Source organism: Solanum stenotomum, chromosome 10 (assembly GCF_019186545.1).
Source record: "Solanum stenotomum isolate F172 chromosome 10, ASM1918654v1, whole genome shotgun sequence".
NCBI lineage: Eukaryota > Viridiplantae > Streptophyta > Magnoliopsida > Solanales > Solanaceae > Solanum > Solanum stenotomum.
The window spans coordinates 45,014,836-45,036,137 of record NC_064291.1 but is presented as its reverse complement, the minus strand read 5'-3'; the positions used below and the strand labels follow the sequence as shown (position 1 = coordinate 45,036,137).

General features: G+C 33.3%; 3 protein-coding genes across 4 annotated transcripts; 2 read left to right on the top strand and 1 right to left on the bottom strand.

Moving 5' to 3' along the window:
* Positions 1-5,889: 5,889 nt before the first annotated feature.
* On the top strand, positions 5,890-8,099 carry LOC125842241 (uncharacterized). The gene is made up of 4 exons (XM_049521497.1): positions 5,890-6,033; positions 6,660-6,809; positions 6,932-7,072; positions 7,743-8,099. Exons 1-4 carry the CDS (start codon positions 5,908-5,910, stop codon positions 7,938-7,940), a joined length of 615 nt encoding a protein of 204 aa, XP_049377454.1. The 5' UTR covers positions 5,890-5,907; the 3' UTR covers positions 7,941-8,099.
* Positions 8,100-8,669: 570 nt separating this feature from the next.
* Positions 8,670-13,812, top strand: LOC125841674 (uncharacterized). The gene is made up of 7 exons (XM_049520841.1): positions 8,670-8,758; positions 11,787-11,856; positions 11,962-12,044; positions 12,143-12,223; positions 13,030-13,134; positions 13,231-13,284; positions 13,486-13,812. Exons 1-7 carry the CDS (start codon positions 8,708-8,710, stop codon positions 13,702-13,704), a joined length of 663 nt encoding a protein of 220 aa, XP_049376798.1. The 5' UTR covers positions 8,670-8,707; the 3' UTR covers positions 13,705-13,812.
* A 750-nt stretch (positions 13,813-14,562) lies between these two features.
* LOC125842121 (zinc finger CCCH domain-containing protein 22) lies at positions 14,563-18,815 on the bottom strand. Of its 2 annotated transcripts, none has more exons than XM_049521328.1 (4): positions 18,606-18,815; positions 17,839-18,150; positions 16,346-16,406; positions 14,563-15,670 (listed from the first exon to the last, which is right to left on the bottom strand). In XM_049521328.1, exons 1-4 carry the CDS (start codon positions 18,729-18,731, stop codon positions 14,682-14,684), a joined length of 1,488 nt encoding a protein of 495 aa, XP_049377285.1. In that variant the 5' UTR covers positions 18,732-18,815; the 3' UTR covers positions 14,563-14,681. The 2 variants fall into 2 exon arrangements, with proteins under 2 accessions (XP_049377285.1, XP_049377286.1); XM_049521329.1 differs by having other exon boundaries at positions 14,563-15,604.
* Positions 18,816-21,302: the final 2,487 nt, after the last annotated feature.

The window sequence follows — 21,302 nt, the reverse complement described above, 5'->3', positions numbered from 1 at the left end:
CATATCAAAATAAAAAGGAAAAGGTATTAAAATTTCTTATGTTGACCTACATTAATTTTGATCAACATCATTGATTATTTTACACTTGTTTATCTTTCACTAGCTAATCATTTACTTCTTGAATTATTATAATATGTTATATGTACTAACATAACTTGTTTTATAGTTGCTTTAAAAAGGTAAGCAAACTAATATTTGAAGAAGTATTATATTTTCCTTTGGAATCATCAAAAGGACTTTTCTATCATGAAAGATTCTTTGAAGTGGCATTGGCATGTCATTTAGGTTTGCAATTAACAAACTTGTCAATGGTAAGCTAATTGTATATTTTTGCTTTATGGTAAGCTTCCTTCATAATACTAATTACATTAATTCTAATTTGTATACATCTGCAAAAGAGTATGCTAATTTTTTTTGAAATTCATAAAATATGCTACATGTCATTGAGACAATTTGACTTGTAGACTTTATTAGGTCCATTTATCAAGTGTGTATTTAATTCTTGGATTTTGAGGTATCATTTTATTTATTGTGATTATTAGTGTTTTCCTCTAGTTGCTTTATCTATGAATTACAATTGAAGAAAAAAAATTCTTAACTAGCAACAAATGAAGTCAATGTTGAGAATTAATTTGTTGATCTTTCAATAAGTGAATTACTCATAAAACTTTTAAATTGAAAATAGTATTCAGAGCCATCTATGAGGATCAACTCTGTTTCGTTTAGCAAAGGTAATAACTTGTATATGATCTTTTGAACTGTTATTATGACTTAATTTATTTGTGCTATTAATAACAAAGATACAATATTTTAAAGGCTATCAATTTTATTTTGAACTATATATGATGTCATTGATTGAGGTAAGACGGTCGAGTCGAATTTCACCGCACCAAAATGGTAAGACATCAATTAAAGTCTAGATGCACCATGATGATAAGATTTTGGGTTCAAGTCCCTTTGTGTTTTGGCCTAACACGCCTTTATATGGATAACACATTGGGTTAAAGTCCCAATGCAATATATTGATGATATCAAGATGACTGGGCAAATTGATAAGCTCTTGATAAAACAAAAGAAATGTGAAGATCGTCTCATTGAATATGCTCAATTCTTCGAAGTGAATGTGATAGCAATACATTAAAAATTTGAAAGATGACAAGATAATTTTATGATTAAACATATGAATATGGATGTGAACGGACAAACTTATAATAGTCATCATTGTGAAAGAAAGAACATTATGGGTTCTCAAAATGACCTTTTAAAGAGTGAAGGTAATTTTTGTCATCAAAATGATATGAAAGGTCATTAGAAACATGTTTGTTATGAGACCTAATAATTTGATAAGTTTATAAATCCTCCATCAAAGAAAATGATGAAGAAGTTGTAATACACTTGACTTTCAAAAGTGATGTTGAGGTATGTCATATGAATATGATAAATTTCAAATCATGACAATGAACTTATAATGAAAGGAATAATTATGAAGCATGTATATATGATTATAGCCAATTCCTTGAAGAGAATGTGACTTGTGATAAGTATCATGAAAAGTGGACCATTCTTGAAAGTGAATGTGTCAAGAGATGATGAAAATTATAAATAAAGACATGCTCATGTATGATTTAATAAATACCACAACTCACCCCTATAGGAGGTTAAAGAGAAATAAAGAAATTTTATGTTGGTATAAATGGTTATTGGTCAAGTACTTTTAGTACATCACAAATATTGTGATACGTTTTATGATGAACTACCGAAAGGGCAAAAGAAGAAAATAATTTATTGCCATAAAAATTGTCATTGGTTATGTATCTCTGTGCACCAAAAATATTTTGCCAGATATTAAATAAAAGGAAGGAGATTCTAATGACAAAAGTAAATCAAGAAACAAGTTTTGCTTGTAATGATTTTGACCATGACAATAATGATATAAATTTCTCTTTGAACGAGATGTCACCACACAAACAATGTTATGAAATATGTGGTAGTATCCAATGTTAATTGTGAGCTTTGGTGAGCTAATGTGCTACTACCCAAAGAAATAAAATTGCTCATGATATTGCAATTGTAGTAAGTCTCGAAAAAAACTTTTTAAGTTTCAAAGAAATAGTCAAAGAAAAAAAATATTGAGACTATAAATATGAAAAGATTTAAGATCTTCATATTACTACATCAAAGTGGGTTATGAATATTTACGTGAAAGATTATCCATATTTGCATATTGTTTGTGGTAACTAAGTATGAGCATGATGATGGAATCACATACAAAATAAACTAGAAGGTTATTGAAATAAATATCAGTTGGCATGGCCGGTTGATGACCATCCCGATTTAAATATGATACAAAAATTACAGAGAATTCACGTGGTTATATATATAGAAGAAATAATAAATTCTTCAAGAATTCTCTTGTGTTGTTTGTTCTCATGATAAGATTATCATTGCACCAGCTAAGGTTGAGATTGTATCTCTTGAAATTTTGAAATGTATAAAAAGGTGAATATGGGCTCGTTCACATGTCATGTGGACCATTTACTATATATAGATGCATATATGTTACGGTCACATGTGCTTTATTATCAACTTGCAATTTAATTTTTTTTGCAAAGGTTATTTACTCGAATTGATAAATCAAGAGCACATTTCAAATTATAAAATTATATTGATAATGATGGTATATATCCAAGTGATTTAAGCAAAAATTTGATGCCTCCAATTAAAGCTTAACCATTGGTTATGAGAACAAAACTCCCAAAAGAAATTGGTATGAGATGTGTAAATGTAGCAACACTTATACGTATCAAGCCAACAAGGTTCCCCTATCACAATTGGTTCAGGGTCAGAAACCAAATAATACTCATCTAGAAATTTAATGTGCGATATATTATTTCATTGCTCCACCATTACGGAATGCACAAAGATGAGTCCCCAAATAAGGTTGGGTGAATGTTAGATTCTCTAACATTAGGGGGAGATAAGCAACTGGAAAATAAGTTATACATAATGAATTATCATTGGTATGATCCTCATTGAAGAGATAATTTAAGTCAATTGTCAGACGCTCTGACCCAATGTTATAATCCAGTTATAAATGCTTTAATGAAAAGTCCTTGAAGGACATAATTTATGGCATGCCTGAAGCGTGATAAATTAATCGATTCGAAAGATAAAACTTTTAGAAGAAGAAAAGGAGCAAATGATCATGATAGTCTTAATAACGAGGCAAGTGCTTTAGAAAGAGCACCATGAAATAACACTTTATAAAAACCTTGGCAAAGGTTCAGGTACCTGGAAATGATGAAAAATAAAGTGAGCTTGATAAGTTATGTCACATTAGAATCGATATCAAATAATCGTCGACGATATCTTGAATATAATGTAGCGCTCAAAATTATAAATGCTGATGAGGATCTTGATATTAAATCTATCGAGAGTTGACAAATAAATGATTGGCCAAAGTAAATACAATTCAAGTATTTCTCTATTCACTTGAAAAAGTGATGTTTTGGACTTATTTTGTTCATATACCAGATATAATGTCAGTGAGGTAAAAATAAATTATTGTGCGATAAGAAAAATCGTAAAATATAAAGTACGGGTTGTGCATTGAAAAATAAAGATTTTTCGTGAAAGTCCTGACATTATTGTATGGAGATGTATACTCCCAAGGTGGATGCAATGAGGTTTCTATCAGTCTGACAATACATGAAACACTTGAATATGCATGATGAATGATTATCATGTCTAGCTAGACAGTAAATATTATATGAAAATCCCCGAAGGATTTAAAAGGTTATAAAGCGATTCCATTGAATAATACCTCAATGGTTATAAGATCGCATATTATAAAAATCAATTTTGATCTCATTAAAATGGTTAGAAAGTACCATGTCATAGTGCAATTGGTGCACTTATGTATCCTGCTATTATTATTCATGGTAAATAATTTTATTAGTATGCATGCAAAATATAACATCACTCTTATCGATGGAGATAATAGAGTTAATCAAATATCGATATAAATTATTATTCTGACCAATTGTGTTAAGATTTATTGATCATGAAATTGCAGGAAATTATGAAGTTTGCACTCATGAAAGTTATATATTTTCATTTGGAAATACTGTCATTTCAAATCATTCCACAAGACAGTCAATTTTACTGAAAGTGTTTGTCAGTGCTCGATTGTTGCTGCTAACAAATCGAACGAGCAATTTGTCTACATCAACAAGATCGCAAATTGTGTGTTTTTCAAAATATATATTTGGTTGAGATCAATTAACATACCCAGAGAATGTGTGATCTTCCTTCGAAAAGAGATATTCCAACAACATTATATGAAGACAATGCCTCGTGTGCTCAACTAAGAGGAGGATACATCAAAGAAGACTGAGCAAAATATATTTCATCAAAGTTCTTCTTCTTATTCATGATCTTCAAAAGAAGGATGCAACCGATGTTTAACACTTCGTATTCACCAAGACATTATAACCTTCAACCTTTGAGAAGTTAAGATAAAGATTGAAATGCGTCATCTTCGAGTTGTTAAGTGATGTCTTAATCAGGGGGAGTATAATACGCGATGCACTCTTTTTCCCTTAGTCGAGGTTTTATCCCACTGAATTTTCCTGGTAAGGTTTTTAATGAGGCAGCTACCAATGCATATTACAACTTACAAGATATGTGTACTCTTTTTCCTTCACTAGGATTTTTCCCATAAAGTTTTTCCTAGTAAGGTTTTAACGAGACACATTATCTATTAAGACATGGACATCCAAGGGGGAGTATTGTAAATTGGATGTCCACACTAATATGTTTAGTGGTGTAAGATTAATACACGCACAAAATGCTATGTGGTGTATACTAATTAGCCATTTGATATACTTGGTTCCCAAAGTGTATACATGGCAAGATGATATCCATGTATTAACACTTTGGGCACAAGTAATACAACTATATATACCCCTATTCTTGTAACAAAGAAAGAGACAAGAGTAAGTGAAAGAAAGTACTACAAATACTATTTCCATCTTTCTTATTATCTTAGTTTTTATACTTCATTTTATAACTGGACCGATAATTTCATCAATTATAAGGCTGGAACCCCACAAGGCCACACTTCGAACCAATCAACTTTTAGGACAAAGTTCGAAATTGTAGAAGGAAGACACGAGTAAATAGCTTTACAAATGAATGAATCAGATCGATTTGGAAAATGAAAAAATTCGTACAAGTTATACGTTTTGTCACCTCTATGTGGAAAATATTTAAGTTATTACGCTTTCATGTTGACAATTGACTTGAGACTATATATCAATTAATATGGATATTCACTATTTTTTAAGAGTCATGCAAAATCTAAAATTAACTAGAAAAATGAACGAAGGGACTATATTCATTACAATACCTACACAATTTGTATCAGAACCAAACCCTTAAAAATCAAATTTATCAAAATATCATCTCGAACCCGCCTTTATTTGAATCAGGGTGGCATTTAAGATCAAAACTTATCCCTATACCAAAAACTACATAAACACACAATTTACCTTACCAATATGGGTTGTGATATAGTAATAATGTTGCTGAACGCGATTTGAATTTACTGATTCAGAAGCCAAAAAACTCTTACATAATTATTTTGTTTTAAATAGTTAAAACATCAAATAGACAAGAAGAATCGTATAAAGTTTAAAACATCAAATAGACAAGAAGAATAGTAAAGTTTAAGAGTTGACTTAATAAAATTAAATAAAAAAATTCTTACGTGACGGCCAAGTACCCATTTTATTAAAAAAAAAACAACCTAATAGAATTAAATAAAAATTCGTTTCTTAACAACTACTTAAGATCAATAATGGATCATTTCTCTACGTCAAGAGAGACCCTTTTGTCTTTTTGGAGATGGAATCAAACTCCCAATTCCTCACAAATCAACAAATTGAAACAAGAATTGAAGAAGCAGCAACATTAATTAACGTGCAAAACGAAGTTCGAGCTCAAATTATTGAAAAAATAGCAGAAAAGAAGGTAAATGGAACTGCTTTCATATGCACTTCTTCTCCGTTTTATTTTATGTGATGGTATATATGTAACTGTACATGAAAATTAAAAAGTTAACATGCAATATCACTTATAATTGTTTTTTCTATTTCCGGCAAAATTACTATTATTTTCTGATTTTTAAAAAGTATTATTTTCTGAATTTTCTAAAATATATCCAACCAAATATAAAAAGTTGAAAACTTGTCAAAAAAATATTTAGTTATCACTATAGTAAATAAATAAAGACGGTTACATGACTAAAATACTTATGGAAGACACAAAATAAAATCCGATATATGTTGGAAGAAAAAGAGACTATTTCAAACCTATAAATTAAAAACACCTTGACTATTAAAATTTAATGGTGGAATCAAATCCTTTTTCTTTTTTACCTTTAAAAAGATTTTGTGAAATATGATCTAGGCGATAAATATTACGCCAGAACTAACTTTACTTTTATATTCCTAGGCATAATTTTATCTCTATTTTTTTTTCTTTTAAAACATTTTTGTTTAAATATATGTGACATGCTGAAGAAATTCATGTAATTGTTATAAATAATCTTTTTTTTTTATTTTATCTAAATATTTTCTCTCTCAATATATGTACAGTCAGATAAATATTTTTTACTTGAAAGATTGAAGGAGCTATTGCCTGACGAATATACAATATGGACAATAGAGTGGGAAAGATATGACTATGATGTACAATATATTTGGGATACAAAAATTCTCACTTCAGTAGAAAAGGAACCTTTATCTGTAAGTTGTTTATTTATCTTTTTTTTCTTCATTTTCCTCTTCAATTCAAATTAAGACTAATTGTGTTATGACTTTATCAAATTAAATTTTAGTAATTATTAATTGTCCCATTTTAATGACAGATTAAGACTTTGTGCTACAAAACACAACATGGGAGTAAAACTTTGGCTGATGAAAAGAGGATTTTTAGGGAAATGAGAAGCGCAAAGGAAATAGGAAGGGAAATTATAAGTCCTACAGACACAAAAATGAATCAAAATCAGGTAATTAATTAACAATATTTTGTAGGATTTGTTATTAATTTCATGATGTGGTTTTATTAACAGTCAAATAATTGAACTCTTTGTTCATTTGGATATCAGTACTTACATAAATATGTGACTTTTTAAATTCATACTTAAAATGAAATTTGAATAGAGACAACTTATATGTACTATTTTTTCTGTTTCAATTTATGTGATCGTATTTGATTGAGTACGAAGTTTTACTTTGTGAGATTGTATTTAATTGAGTATAGAATTTAAGAATAAAAAAAAAACTTCTGAAATGTAGTGTGATCTAAAACAAGCTATTTATCATATTTGTGTGATTATAATTATCTTATTAAGTGTAAACTGAATTTTTTAAAATTAAATTGTTACTCCCTAAATTTTATTTTGATGTGTTCAATTTATATAATACAATTTAGCTCCATATATCAATCAAATTGACTCTCAAAAAGTAAAATATGATAATTATTCTAAGACACAAGGAATACTAGATATAAAAAATGTTTTATTTTTTTTTATATTGATTAAAAAAAATAGAATCACATAAATTAGAACAAACGGTGAAGAAGTAGTTTATTGAAGTACTCCAATTTAAATGCATTTTATATGAATTGTTTTATGATTCATTTGGAAATAAATTAACAACTAAAACTCTGATTTACAGGTCACATTTACTGAAATACAGAATATGAGGAGAGAAAAGAGAATTTTCAATCACAATGTGGAGAATCTCAAGAGAGAATTGGAATCTATTAAAAATGACATTAAATCTTTGGAAAATAGTTTATATGCCATAAATCAAAAGAAGGGGGAAATATATGCTGCCATTCTTCAGCTTATAAAGCAAAACTACACTTCTTAGTTAACAAACTATTTTTATGCTATGTAGTTCATTTTATCAGTTCATGTGTCATTTTTTTTTTATGAATATTTGGTTATTGTAATGTTTGATATTGTTATTTTAAATATTTTGTGCCCTTTAGTTGTACCTTATAATAAAAATTAAATTTTTTATTCACGCAAAATTAAGAAGGTATACTTTTATATTTGTTAAATTATATTCTTCAAAAATCTAGAATTTTACTATAATCATATGAATAGTGTTAAAAAAAAATAGGGTAATCATTACTTGATTTAGTTTATAATTTTATTTTTTGCCCCTCCTTATACTAATACAAAACTCTCCATTTGGATTTTCCTAACATATTGGAAAAAAGAATTCGAGTAAAAAAGTAAAATAAAAATGAATTCAATTGATTTCATGCATATATTTGAAAAGTAAATGAAAGTTTGAGAGTTAGAGAATGTTTTCTACAACTCTTTGATATTTTGATTGAGAAAAGAGATTGTGATGTATATAATTGTTTCTAAGTGAAAAAATGTTTGAATTACAAAATAAGTTATTCTCTAATTAGTTATTTTAAAATTAGTTAATCTCATTCTTATATGAGGTAAATATGACAGTAGTTTTGAGATAATTTATTCCCAATTTAATATGAAAAGGATATTTTGGGTATCCGACAAAGGGGGGCGGGTTCGGGTTCGATAAATTCTGATCCGAGGGAAGTTGGCAAAGCTTCGTCCTGTTCTTTATATAAATAAAAGTTTCCGTCTGATTCAAAAGTAACAATGGCCATCACAGGAAGACCCTCCGATAATGGAAAATCAACAGAACAAAGGGTATGTTTTCTTCTTTTTTTGGGTGAACAACCTAATAATGTTTTGTATTTTTATAACCCTCTTGTTCGGCCCAGTTTTCGCGCACCAAACAACCTAATGTTTCTTTTTCTATATTCCTTCTTGCATTACAGTATCTCTCATTAATTATGTAGGTTTCTTTTTATGGTAAAGGGTTTTTCTGTTACAGTAAACTTTTCCGGTGAATCATTAGGAGCACACTTGATGTAGATTTGAGCAATTTAAACCTTTTTCCGGTGAATCATTAGGAGCATACTTAATGTAGATTTGAGCAATTTAGGGATTTGAATTACAGCTAGAGCAAAGGAAAAACTAAGAAGAGAATAGAAAGCTATAGATTCTCATTCATATGGTAAAAATGGAGTCTTCCAGCATTACATATACTCAGCCAATGCAACTCTCCGTGGGATTAGATGTGCTAATTGTGTACTTACTATAACTTTCTACATTAAACATAAGGGACTAAAGAGTAGTGCCGGAGTGGTGATAGCTAACTCATAACAACCCTCACTATACCATCGCGCAAGCTGAAAGTACTAATCCCATCTGCAGTTCATAATCATGTGATTGCTGGGCACATCAATAACACCCCCTCAAGGATGAAATGCAGGAAATTGAACCTTCAGGGAGTTAACATCCTCCCAAGAAGACTGATCTTCTGGCCAATGTGCCCACTGAATGGGCAATTGAGCCACAACTTATTTCCCTTTTGAATCATCTTACGATCCAATACATTAACAGGTTGAGGACAATAGGGACTGACCATGTTCACCACTGGTGGATGAGTGATTGTCTCAGGCTATGTTGCTTGGACTCTTCAAAAATGTCGACGGGTGCATGTCGGATCCTCCAAAATAGTGTATTTTTGAAGGATCCGACACGGGTGCGGCAACATTTTGGCGAGTCCGAGGAACTTAGGTCTCAGGAATAGCATGACTAGGATTGAGTAAAGAGACATGAATTGTGGGATGAATAAGCAAGTCAGGGGCAGAGACAATTTGTAAGCAACAGCTCCCACCTTCTGAATGATCATGCAAGAGCCATAACACTTTAATGAGAGCTTGCTTAAGTGTTGAGTGGACATAGTGACCTGCCAGTGAGGTTGTATTTTATAAGGAAAGCCCAGTCACCTTCCTTGAATTAGCTGTCAGACCTCTCTTCTTATTAACTTGAGGCTCCATTCTCTGCTGAGCTCTGGTGAGATGTAACTTCAGTGGCTGAAGCTTGAACTCCCTAGTGATCAAACTTCTGTCCACCTCAGGTAACTCTGAATCTCCAGCCATATAAGGCAAATGTAATCGTGGTGGTTGACCATAGAGTGCCTTAAAAGCAGTAGTTTGAGTGGATGTATGAAAGGTAGCGTTGTAACCACCACTCTGAAAATGATACACTTAGCCCAATCAGAAGGTGAATTATTAGAGTAACATCTGAGATAAGTTTCCAAACATCTATTCACAACCTCAGTCTGTCCATCAGACTGAGGATGGTAGGCAATGAAAGTGTTCAAATTCACTCCTTGAATAGCAAACAACTCTTGCCACAACTTGCTAGTGAATATGAGATCCCTGTCACTGACTATATCTTCAGGCATCCCATGCAACTTGAAGATATTCTCCTTAATAGGACAACTAACTCAACAACTGAATAAGGATGGGAAATTGCCAAAAACTGAGCTTATTTAGTTAGTCTATCAACTATGACCCATATCGCAGATTTTTCTTTGAACTTCGGCAAACCTTCAATTAAATCCATACTAATACTTCCTCAAGCCAGAGCAGGTATATTCAAAAGCTGCAAAGAGACCAGGACAGGCTACTGAATCAGCCTTGCTTTTCTGACACACAACACCCTTTTGACATAAACCTCAACTTCCTTCCGACAGAACAATGCAATCACTCTTCAATTAATATGATCCATCCCAGAAATGACCTCCCATCAGTGAATCATGCCACAACTGATTATATGAACTGCTCATTATTTCTAATATAAGGAACATCAAGCCGTTAGTATTATATATCATTTCATTAAGAATTTGGGGAACAGAGGTTCATTGACTGGTACTTCACTACCTTGAAATCAAAACAATATGTTATCTGATTAATTTCCCAACTCTTTCACTTTCAGAGAGCTAATCAAGTAGTAATTTCTATATTCAGTAGGAGTATATACAATGCTTCTGTTCTTTCATTAGAAAGAGTGCACTATTCCATTGTACAAGCTTTTCTGTAAATAGTGAATTCATATGTTGAAATTTGTGACGTCCGCATGAAATCAAGGCCTTTCCTCATATTATCCATCAGAAACGTGTAATTTTTTCAGGATTGTTTGCTTCATATTCTGTGAACCATAAGTCTGGATAATGCAATTCATTTGCACAAATTCTGCTTTAGGATACAGTGAACCCATCTATGCATGTCGGTACCCTGTGACTAATAGTCCACAGGAACTTTTACAGGGATTCTGCAGTAGCCCAACAGCTGTTCAGATGTACCATATGCTTAATCAGTTTGATTTCGGTTGAAGTATGCCTCTTGGAATGAACTGTCCTCCATAGTCTGTACAACATACTCTATCAGGTAGCTCATAGGCAGAAACCAGGAAATAAGGTTGATACTTTGGATTGGTACTTTGGTAATCAATGACAGAACCACATAGTCGGTGGTCAGTTGAACATCCTTTGTCGGAGAATTATACGTGTCTGTAAAAATTTATGTATATATAGGTCAAAAATTACTTTTATACATATTTATTTAAATCTTGAACACCTTTTGTGAAATTCCGGGCTTCGTCATTATTGCTAGTTGCTAGTTGGGAGCTGAGACTTGCATATCTAATTAGAATGGCGTTGTAAGGTCCTAATAAAGAAAGGAAATGTATGGTTTATTAGATATAGGTTCTTCATTAAAAATCTTTTTCTTTCTGATCTGTTATCGTGAAATGTAATCGAGTTAGAATGCGTTCCCACTTCCCACAGCTCTTTTATTGGAACAACGTCTTTTTTCCTTTTTAGGTGGTAGGAGTGTCCGAAGTTAAAAGTAATTTGGTTGCAGATGGAGTCCGGCTTGTGAAGAACTTAAATGGTAGTCTCATATCTTATCCTTGTTGAATTGTTTACTATTTGACATCATTTGCAGATTGATCTGTAAGACTTAACTTCCATTTCAAACTATTTCTTTGTGAGTCAGCTTGTAGGGCCAAATTTCAGGATATTGATCAGAGAAAACGTGTAGCTGCTGCCGGAAATCTTTCTGGTATTGATGATTCTGAGGTATTTCCAATGCCCTATGGCAGTTGAACTCAATGTCTGTGTTTGTTATGTGGTTATAGACATCAGTGTAATCACAATTAACTTTTGATGTGGCGAAGGTTGTTGGATATCTCAATAACACGAAGGAGATTCATTACAAGAAGATCATATGGGAAAAAATGAATAAAGAGTTTGCTAAGGTATTCCCTTCTTCCATCTACTCTTCTACATAATAGTTTTAACTATAGCGGATTTTGTCTGAAGTAATTGACACTTCTCTTAAAGAGTAAATGCCTTTCTGCTTGTTCTAGTTCGTTTTATAAGATAGACAATAGAGTATCTTCTGTGTTTCTTGTGGTGTCCTGACATATCTGTTCATCCAGATGCATTATCCTCGTTATCTTGTTTCCTGGTGGTTGTCTTCCACCTACTTGTTTGATTAGACCTGTTCATATGTTAGATTCCTCTGTTAATGTCGAAGAATTTATATCCATAGTGAAGACTGGAAGTTTAAGAAATGGAATGCTGCTAAAGCCACTTTTAGCAAGCTGTAGATAATAATATATGTTCATTGCTGCTGATCTCTCTCTCCCTCTCCCTCTCCCTATCCGAGTGGAAGATAGTTGAAAGGTGCTTTAGTAGCCTAAACTTAGGTTGCTGACAGTTAATTCATATGCAGTGATGCCCTGTTTTGATCCATGACTTCACTGTCTCCTCGCCATTTTTCATTAGACAAACAGAAATTCACGACATAAGAATCGGCATCTAATGAACTTAGTGGTTCCAGAGTAAATGAAAGAAAAAGAAAATGGAATGGCATTGTAATGCAATCTTTCATATGCAGAGATGCAATTTCTGATCAACAACTTCACTCTCTCCTCTCCATTTTTCATTAGATAAATAGAAGTACCTTAGTCTCTGTCTTCTTAAATGTACGACTCCTCTATTGATCTACTAATGACCCATCTATTTGAAGTTGTAATTGTTCAACTTGCTTCTTTCTCAGGGTGATGATAAACTACATGCGAAGAAAAGAAAACGGGAAATTGGACATAAAAAGGATGTCCATGCTAAGAAATCTGCTAAAACAACGGAAAAAGTAGAGAACAAGGTGCGCATATACCAGCTAAACATCCTTTTTGCTCATTCTGTATTTTAGATGGTAGAATGTGCTGGTTATACTAAAATATAATTCAAATATTTTCAGAGAACAAGTTCAAAAATAAATTACAATGCTTTGCAGAAGCTGACTGATGAATTGGTATTCCTTTCTACTGCTCTCTCTTTGTGCTTTAGCTATGGATGTCCAGCGATGTGTGCTTAATGCACCTATTGTTTGTCATAGGATCTGTAAAACAGTTCCAAAAGGGAAAAAAAGAAAAGAAAAGGGGCTAATTTCATATCAGCCATTTCACGAGCAAATTCTTTTGCATTTGACATTGTTCTTTGAATTGTGTTGCAGAAGCAAGTTCCTGTAGAGGCAGAGCTTGGAGGACTGGAACCTAAGGCATGTGCAAATGGTGATTCAGCTGAAAACCTGAAAATTGGGTTCCACGAGCTTGAACAGGAGAATGAATATGGTGAAGATGATGACTCGTTTAGAGACAATGATGATGATTCATATTATGGATATGGAACTGGATACTATAACAATAGTGAAGATTTTGATGCTGATTATTGAATCGTAAATTTATAAAGATATCTTTTTGTTATTTTTACTGAAAGCTGTAGGATGCAAAGGAACAATAGAGTAGAAGGGTTAAACAATTGAATGATCCTTTTAGTTTCTTTGGGGTTAAAAATGCAACAATGACTTGGCATTTTACTCTTGAGGTGAAATCCAAAAATTGATGAGAATGAATATGGTGAAGATGATGACTCGTTTAGAGACAATGAATCATATATTATGGATATGGAACTGGATACTATAACAATAGTGAAGATTTTGACGCTGATTATTGAATCGTAGATTTATGAAGATGTCTTTTTGTTATTTTTTACTGAAAGCTGTAGGATGCAAAGGAACAATAGAGTTGAAGGGTTAAACAATTGAATGATCCTTTTAGTTTCTTTGGGGTTAAAAATGCAACAATGACTTAGCATTTTACTCTTGAGGTGAAATCCAAATATTGCTCCTCTCCACTTTGAGCTAGTGCTTTGTTGGGTTCTCAGATGGTGTAAAATACCAGTGAAGTGATAGATTTCCCTCATAAAAATCCAGAAATAATAACAGTTTGACGCCTAATTATCAACATAGCAATAGTTTGGATAGTTACCAAATGTAGCGAGTTTCTGAAATTAGCTCTATGAGTGATATAATGATATAACAATTCGCTCTTTAACTGATACAACAACAGATACAAAGGAAATTGATGTATTACTGATAAAAAGTGAAGTTCAAAAACTGTTATATTATTGACGTAGGGCAAATTTCAAAATCTCTCCTACAGACTCATCAAAGTAGAAAAATGAACTCAAGAAACAGGAATGAGAAACAATATTAAAAAACTCCTATAGAGACTCATCAAAGTAGTAAAAATGAACTCATGAAAAGGAAAGTGAATTAATATTAAAAGAATTGTGATTCGCCAGAAGCATCCTACTGAATTGAAAGACCTCGAAATCATTCAGGTTATACAAAATAAGTTATGAGCTACTCTAGAATTTCAGCCATCTCTTTTCCTTTTCCTTGCTATGAACTGCATTTGATGCAGAGGCATGAGCAGCTTCGGCAGTGGCTATAGCTTTACGAGTTTCATTTAGCTTCCTCATAGCAGCTTCATAAACAGGCTTCTCATTTCTGTTGCGCTGCACCATTTCTTCCAGTTTCTGAGCCTGTATCCTCAACCCTTTTATCTCATCATCATATGCAACCAGAGCCCTCCTATCTTCTTTCTTCTCTTCCCCTTTTGCCTTACTTCGCCGCCTATTTCCTGTGCTGTTGTTCATGGTTTCTTCATGCACTGCAAGCTGAGTATTGATAAGACTAAACACATCTGGTCTTGATTCCTCTACTTCTTTTGCAGCCCGAGCAGCTGCTGCAAATTTCTTCTCACGTTTCCTCTTACCACCCCTACTTCTTTTCTTATGTTTTTTGTCTTCATGCTCAGCTTTCTGGTTTTTAATGGCATGGTCAAGAGATTGTTTTGGTGGAAGAACTTTCACAGGAATAGGATTCACCATTCCCTGTCCAGATGCACCTAACCCCATTCCTTCACGGTAACCCATGTTTGCCATCATCCTGGAAGCTATGCCACGTGTGTGATTCTCCCACTTAGCAAAAAGTGTTGTTTCTGTCTGGACACCACGCTGCAGGGATGTGCTTTCAACAAATCCTAACCCTTCTGGACTATCTTCTTCATAGTCACTAGAATCAGATTCTTCTGAACCCGAGTAACTCTCTTCTTCATCACTTGCCTCTGCATGTTCAGACAGTTCAATATTTTCAGCTCCAAGCGTAGCAGAACTTCCATCATCACGGAAAACAATGTGCCCCAAATTAAGCTTTTCGTCCCAAGACCCAAGTTCAGCTTTTTTCCAAAGTCCAGCTTTGCTATCTGAGCGAGCCCAGATGCAGGAACCTGCAAGTGATGAATCCCATTTCATAGGGATATACTTCTTTAACGAGGATATTGGAATGTCGATACCTGAAATAACATAAAATTAGACATCTATTGAGTGTTAAGAGGCTTGAACTAACTACAAAAACGCCATACATTATCCCACACTGATATATCCAGCAGTAGATCAGCAGTTCAATGTTTATAACAGCCACCTAAAAAAAAGAGCAAAGAAAAAATCGACCAATCGAATCCCGTATATTTCCCATGCTCATAAGTCATAGGAGTGCACTATGTTTCCGCTATACAAATATGATTTTTTTTTTTTGGGCATGTCTAATAATATTCATCCTTGTTCCTTTTTTGGCATTTTTCATTTCCGGAATATTAGCCCCCCGATTAGCATTAGCAGACTGCAGTCAACAGTGCTTAAAAACTGCAAACCATTCAATCCGTTGCATTACAATGCAGATCATTCAAGTGTAGCAAGGGTTACAAGAGTCAATTTATCAGTCAAAACTTCTGCACCAGTACAGACAACTTGACAATTATTTCTCTTTTCAAGGGAAAGATCTTTAGCTTACACAGTTAACTACTTTTATTTCAAATGAAACAAATATAATTTTTTTTTACTACAGGATGAAAGGGAAAGCAAAGTCTGATTTCTCTCATATTTTCTCCACCAGGGATAGACACAAAGAAAGATGTGAATGTCAAACCAATTCTAAGATCTCAGTCCAGATTCTGTTCATTCCAACATACCATGTGATAAGCGGCAACTACTACCAAATCGACATCGCTGCTGTAGAAAGAACTGGCACATCTGCACCAGCGTGATCTATCATTAGCAAGTGATAAGACTAGAATCTAAGCATTCTGTGACTAGGGAAACCACAAGAAGATTCAAGAAGCAAGGACTGCATAATCTGAGAGAAGAGATACAAAAACTACTTCACTGTTTCTCAAGCAGAAAGGGAGGTGTGCTAAGATTTACCTATGAACACAAAACATACCAAAGATCAACATGAGACAAGAGTGCATCAAATTTGTAGAACGGAAATAAGCTGCTAGGACCAGCACGGCAGTTGTTGTCCAAACTATGTGGGTATATGAAAGACAGTGGAGACGAACTTTCTTAATTAGACTGATTAACAAAAACCAAACTAGCATTAGGTTCCACAATTTTTGGTACTATGATAGACGGAAAATATGCTTACAAAAAGTGAAAAGCTAAAATTAATCTTTTGTTCCGATCAATGAACTGCACTAAATCATGTAAAAATAACTATGAAGATTGTCATCAGTTCATCAATCTATGCACGTGTTTTCCGAACACTCAGTTTCAGTACCTACGAGTGTATCATTGATTTCTTTGCCACAGTCCAACTTGTATTCCTCACAAGACAAGCAAAAGCTCTTATAAATGACTGTCCTTTCAACAATTTTCATATCTATCCTTGATAATGGCAATCGGGGAAGACAAAATTATTCCTTCCAATAACCTTTTTTAATGGAAGGGCGACATAGTGAAAAGTGAAGTTGATGTTAGTTTGATGTCTTCAGAGAACAATTCGGTGGTCAGAAATAGGGAGGATGCTGCATCTCATCAAATCTGTAAATGTTCATCAAAGTTCCCTTGCTTTGTATTCTGAATTATCTAAATTCTTAGACCTCATCTTCATTATTTTAAACCTTTTTAGTTTTTTTTTCTTTCTGTATCCAGTTGGGTGAGAGGTTATCACTGGTATGAGGTTTGTGGCAATCTGCTTGCACAAGGTTTGATCCCCACACAGAATGTTACAAGCAAAAGCCAAAAAGAGAGACAACCACAAAATATTATGTGAAAGATACCACTGTGAACAAGAGGGTGAACCACAATTTGGCATTCCTATGGCAAAAAGTTGGTATAAAAGAACTAAATATGGTTTGGTTGATACAGAATACATAAGCTTGGAGGGTAAGTTCGAGCACAACAATTACAAATGTTGCTAAAGAATGCAAACAAACTACTGAAGCATCATTAAGAAAAGGTACACACCAAATGGTCTAGACAATGCAGGATATATGGAATATAGAATCAAGCTTTATGAAGTACTAAGAGGAAACCCTATCCTTTATCAAAGTACAGAAAATATAATTAAAATGATGCAACAAAAACACCAACAACGAAAAAGAGAGATCAACTTACAAGCAGTCTTACTGAGAATAAGAAAAGTCGGTACAGAGACATGCAAAAGAGAACAGAGAGTACTCACCACCATGTTTTCAGACGTTGGAGTGCGGAAACAAACTTTTGCAAAATGAGAACCCTCCAACCCCACGATTAGACCATTATACCACCTTCCATCATTATTGCGAAATCTACATTTTGATCCAACAGCATACTCTTCATCCACTAGTGGTTCTGCTTCAATCTCTGTTGGATCAAGAGGCTCCACCTCAACCTCAGCAGTTTGCTCCTTGAAACCATGTAAAGAAGCATCAACCTCTAGCAACAACCTTGCCCGTTTTAGGTGAAGAAGGCCTTCCTCAGTGTCTTTTATAGACTGAACAAGCTCTTCACGAACCTGTTTCCATAAAGATAGCAATTTCAATTATCTCCTTTCACTTTAACACAGAAAAGTACAAACCTCTATGTTATCCCAGAAAGTTTAATTTCACAATTAGATAGTCATTTTTCCTATTAAATTGAATGATGATTGTTGACATTCAACTTCTCATAACTTGCATACAGTGTTATCAAAGGCTCATTTAACTCACCCTTAAGCTCAAAACACTATGAATTTTGCACCTTTTTAAACTAAAGCCCATAGGTTAATTCCACTATGGGCACTTTTTAGAGCTTTTTGGCTTCAACAACACTGGCATAAGTTGAAAAATATATAGTTGTTGTGCCATTCCACCCAAAACCATATCTCTAATTAAATTCTTTCTTCGTTTAAGGATTCAACACAATTTCATAGGAGGTTATAAAATGAATAAAAAAAAATGGGAGAGAAAACCCTAGGTTGTGGGAACATACCGAGAGGAGTTCAGGATCGGAAGGATCAGAGGATAGTGCTTCAGTGAGAGAATGGAGAGCGTCTTTCTGCTCATCCAATTGAATTTCCAGCTGCTCTTCCAGTGCTCTCTCTTCCTCGTCCGCCATTTCGCCGGGATACAGCTACCCCTCCTCCACGGCGAGGCCGTTTGATTATCAGTTACGATTACGGACAGAAAATAATTGACCCTAAATTTTCATACAACGAAATTAAATAAAAATGATTCTAGTAACATCTTTGCTTCGTTGCAACAATAATCACATTTTTTTTTATTTTGTTTTTTGTAATTAAAAGAACTACAATAATTATTTAACGACTTTCTATAATATTTATATTTAAGTAATTTAATAATTTTGATACAATAAATTTATTTTTTTGTGATCATCTATAAAATTAACCCTCAAATTGAATATTTTGATCTCTGTGTTTTTAGTATACTTCAATTATTATTATTATTTTAATTAGACATAAAAGATTTGAGGAGGAAAAAAGATAGGCCTAAGTAGTAGAGGTGAAGGAATTCCTACTTGTTATCAGTTCCTCTTTTCATTATTCGGTTCAGTCAAGAATTTATTAAAAATAATTTCTCTACTTTCTTAAAATAGGAATAAATAAGATATATATATACTCTACCCTTTCACATTGCATCTATGAAATTACACCCCTAAAAAAACCTTTTACACTTCATGTTATATTCTTGTAATTATATTCTAGTCAACATTTGATATTTTTACTCACCATTATGATTTGTGAAAGCAAAATAAATCACAACACATTTTTTCTTTATTATTGAAAGCGAGAAGAGAGAAGGAAATCAAAGAGGGGTAGGGTTATAGAGTTTAAAAGAAGTAATCTTTTTTTTTCTTTTTTTGAATGTTTTTTACTTGACTCTTATATTAAAAATAGATATTTCATTTTACTTGTCCATTTTGATAAATTGGTAAAGAATTTTTTTTTCATACTATACGTAGTAAAAAATAATGGGAAAATGGACAAATATACCTCCAAATTATCGTAAATGGTATGCAGAAATCCTCCATCACACATTATACTAACGGAAGACTAAATAAGGACACGTGACACAATCTTATCCGTCACATTTGTACCATTGGTTTCTCAAACGCAAATAAGTCACGTAGCAACCAGATTCTAACATTCCTAAATGTGTGATCACTGTAATAATTTCAAATTATGTATAAACATCTGATTCATCACCGTCAAACAAAAAGATTTTGTTCCTGTATCTTTTCCTTACAGTTGAAGATGATAAATATAGCTTCATATCCAAAGAGAAAATAAATTGCACACGACGATTGATCTTTTTGAACATTTTTCGGGGGGGGAGGGGGAAGGAATGTTCAATATGTGAAAGCAGAGCATAAGTGGGAACTTTTTGATGGACATTTGTTTTAATGCGTCTTGCTATTCCTGACCATTTCCACAGTACAGTTTCTGATCGGATCCCAATTTTTCTAGTCATGTAAAGAGGTCCAAGCAACCTACAAGAGATTCACTTGGTTTACCGAACTTACTACCAAAATCCTTTCGGCTGGAGTTGCACGCACTCAAGTAGAGAGAAATGTCCATACAAGGATCATGAGTAGTTGAAGTGAAACCGCATGATGCACAGGTGACATCTGATCTCAAGGGCCCATAGAAATCCCTATGAGCTATACACTGGCAATCTCCATTATCTGTATAAGAAATGTTTCTTATAAGAGACAATGTAGAAGAGAAAGCCACAAAAATCTCAAGTTGTCAAGGTCTTAATACATGAATCACCCATTTTCTCATCAATGAAATTGATCCCAAATAGAAGTACAAGCGGAAATTTTGAAATCGAAAATCGAGCATGTACATGACAAGATCTGTACTATAGCTACTCACTGTACTGCATTATTTCAAATAGAAAGAGATGAGCGATATGCTAATTCAAAGCAAACAGACCCCATACCATGTCCTACATGAGACAAGAAGTATAAGAACCATTCTCATCAAAATATACCTTTGATTGCCAAACTTGTCCAACATTTAAATGAAGAACTCATGAGCATCTTGCTGCACGTAGGCATGATTCTCCGAATGTTGCCACCAAGTGCAAACATAAACAACAATTCAATCAGAAAGAATCACTACATAGGTCTGCAACATGTCAAGTCTCTAACCAACGTTAACAATTTTCACGTATAAGCATCTGATCTAAGCTGACAAATGATGATATCTTACTACAACATAGAGATTTTTATTTTTCCATTATAAGAGAATTATAAACTTGCATATAGCCCGTTATAGAGGAAATGCATCAAATATTGATTTCGCAATTACACTTATAATTGATAAGACAACTCTAATAATAACTAAAAACAAGGTTGTCAATTTGTGGGGATTAAACATCTTTTACATTTTTGCAGATCCTGTTATAACCAAGATCGAGTATCAATAATTTAAACGGCAAAGACAGATTAGAAAGAGATTCGAGTTCAATCATAGGTGATAGATCCAACTAACAGTCACAGACACGTTAAGACACTGAACTGGACTTAAGGCCACCCTCCGCCTCGAGGCACCCAACCCCTGTGCCTCGAGACACAGACATTGAGTTCAATTGCCATCGGACATTGGACATACCTCAGAATCATTAATACCGAAAAGATTTCCTGCAGCAGCTACACATTTTC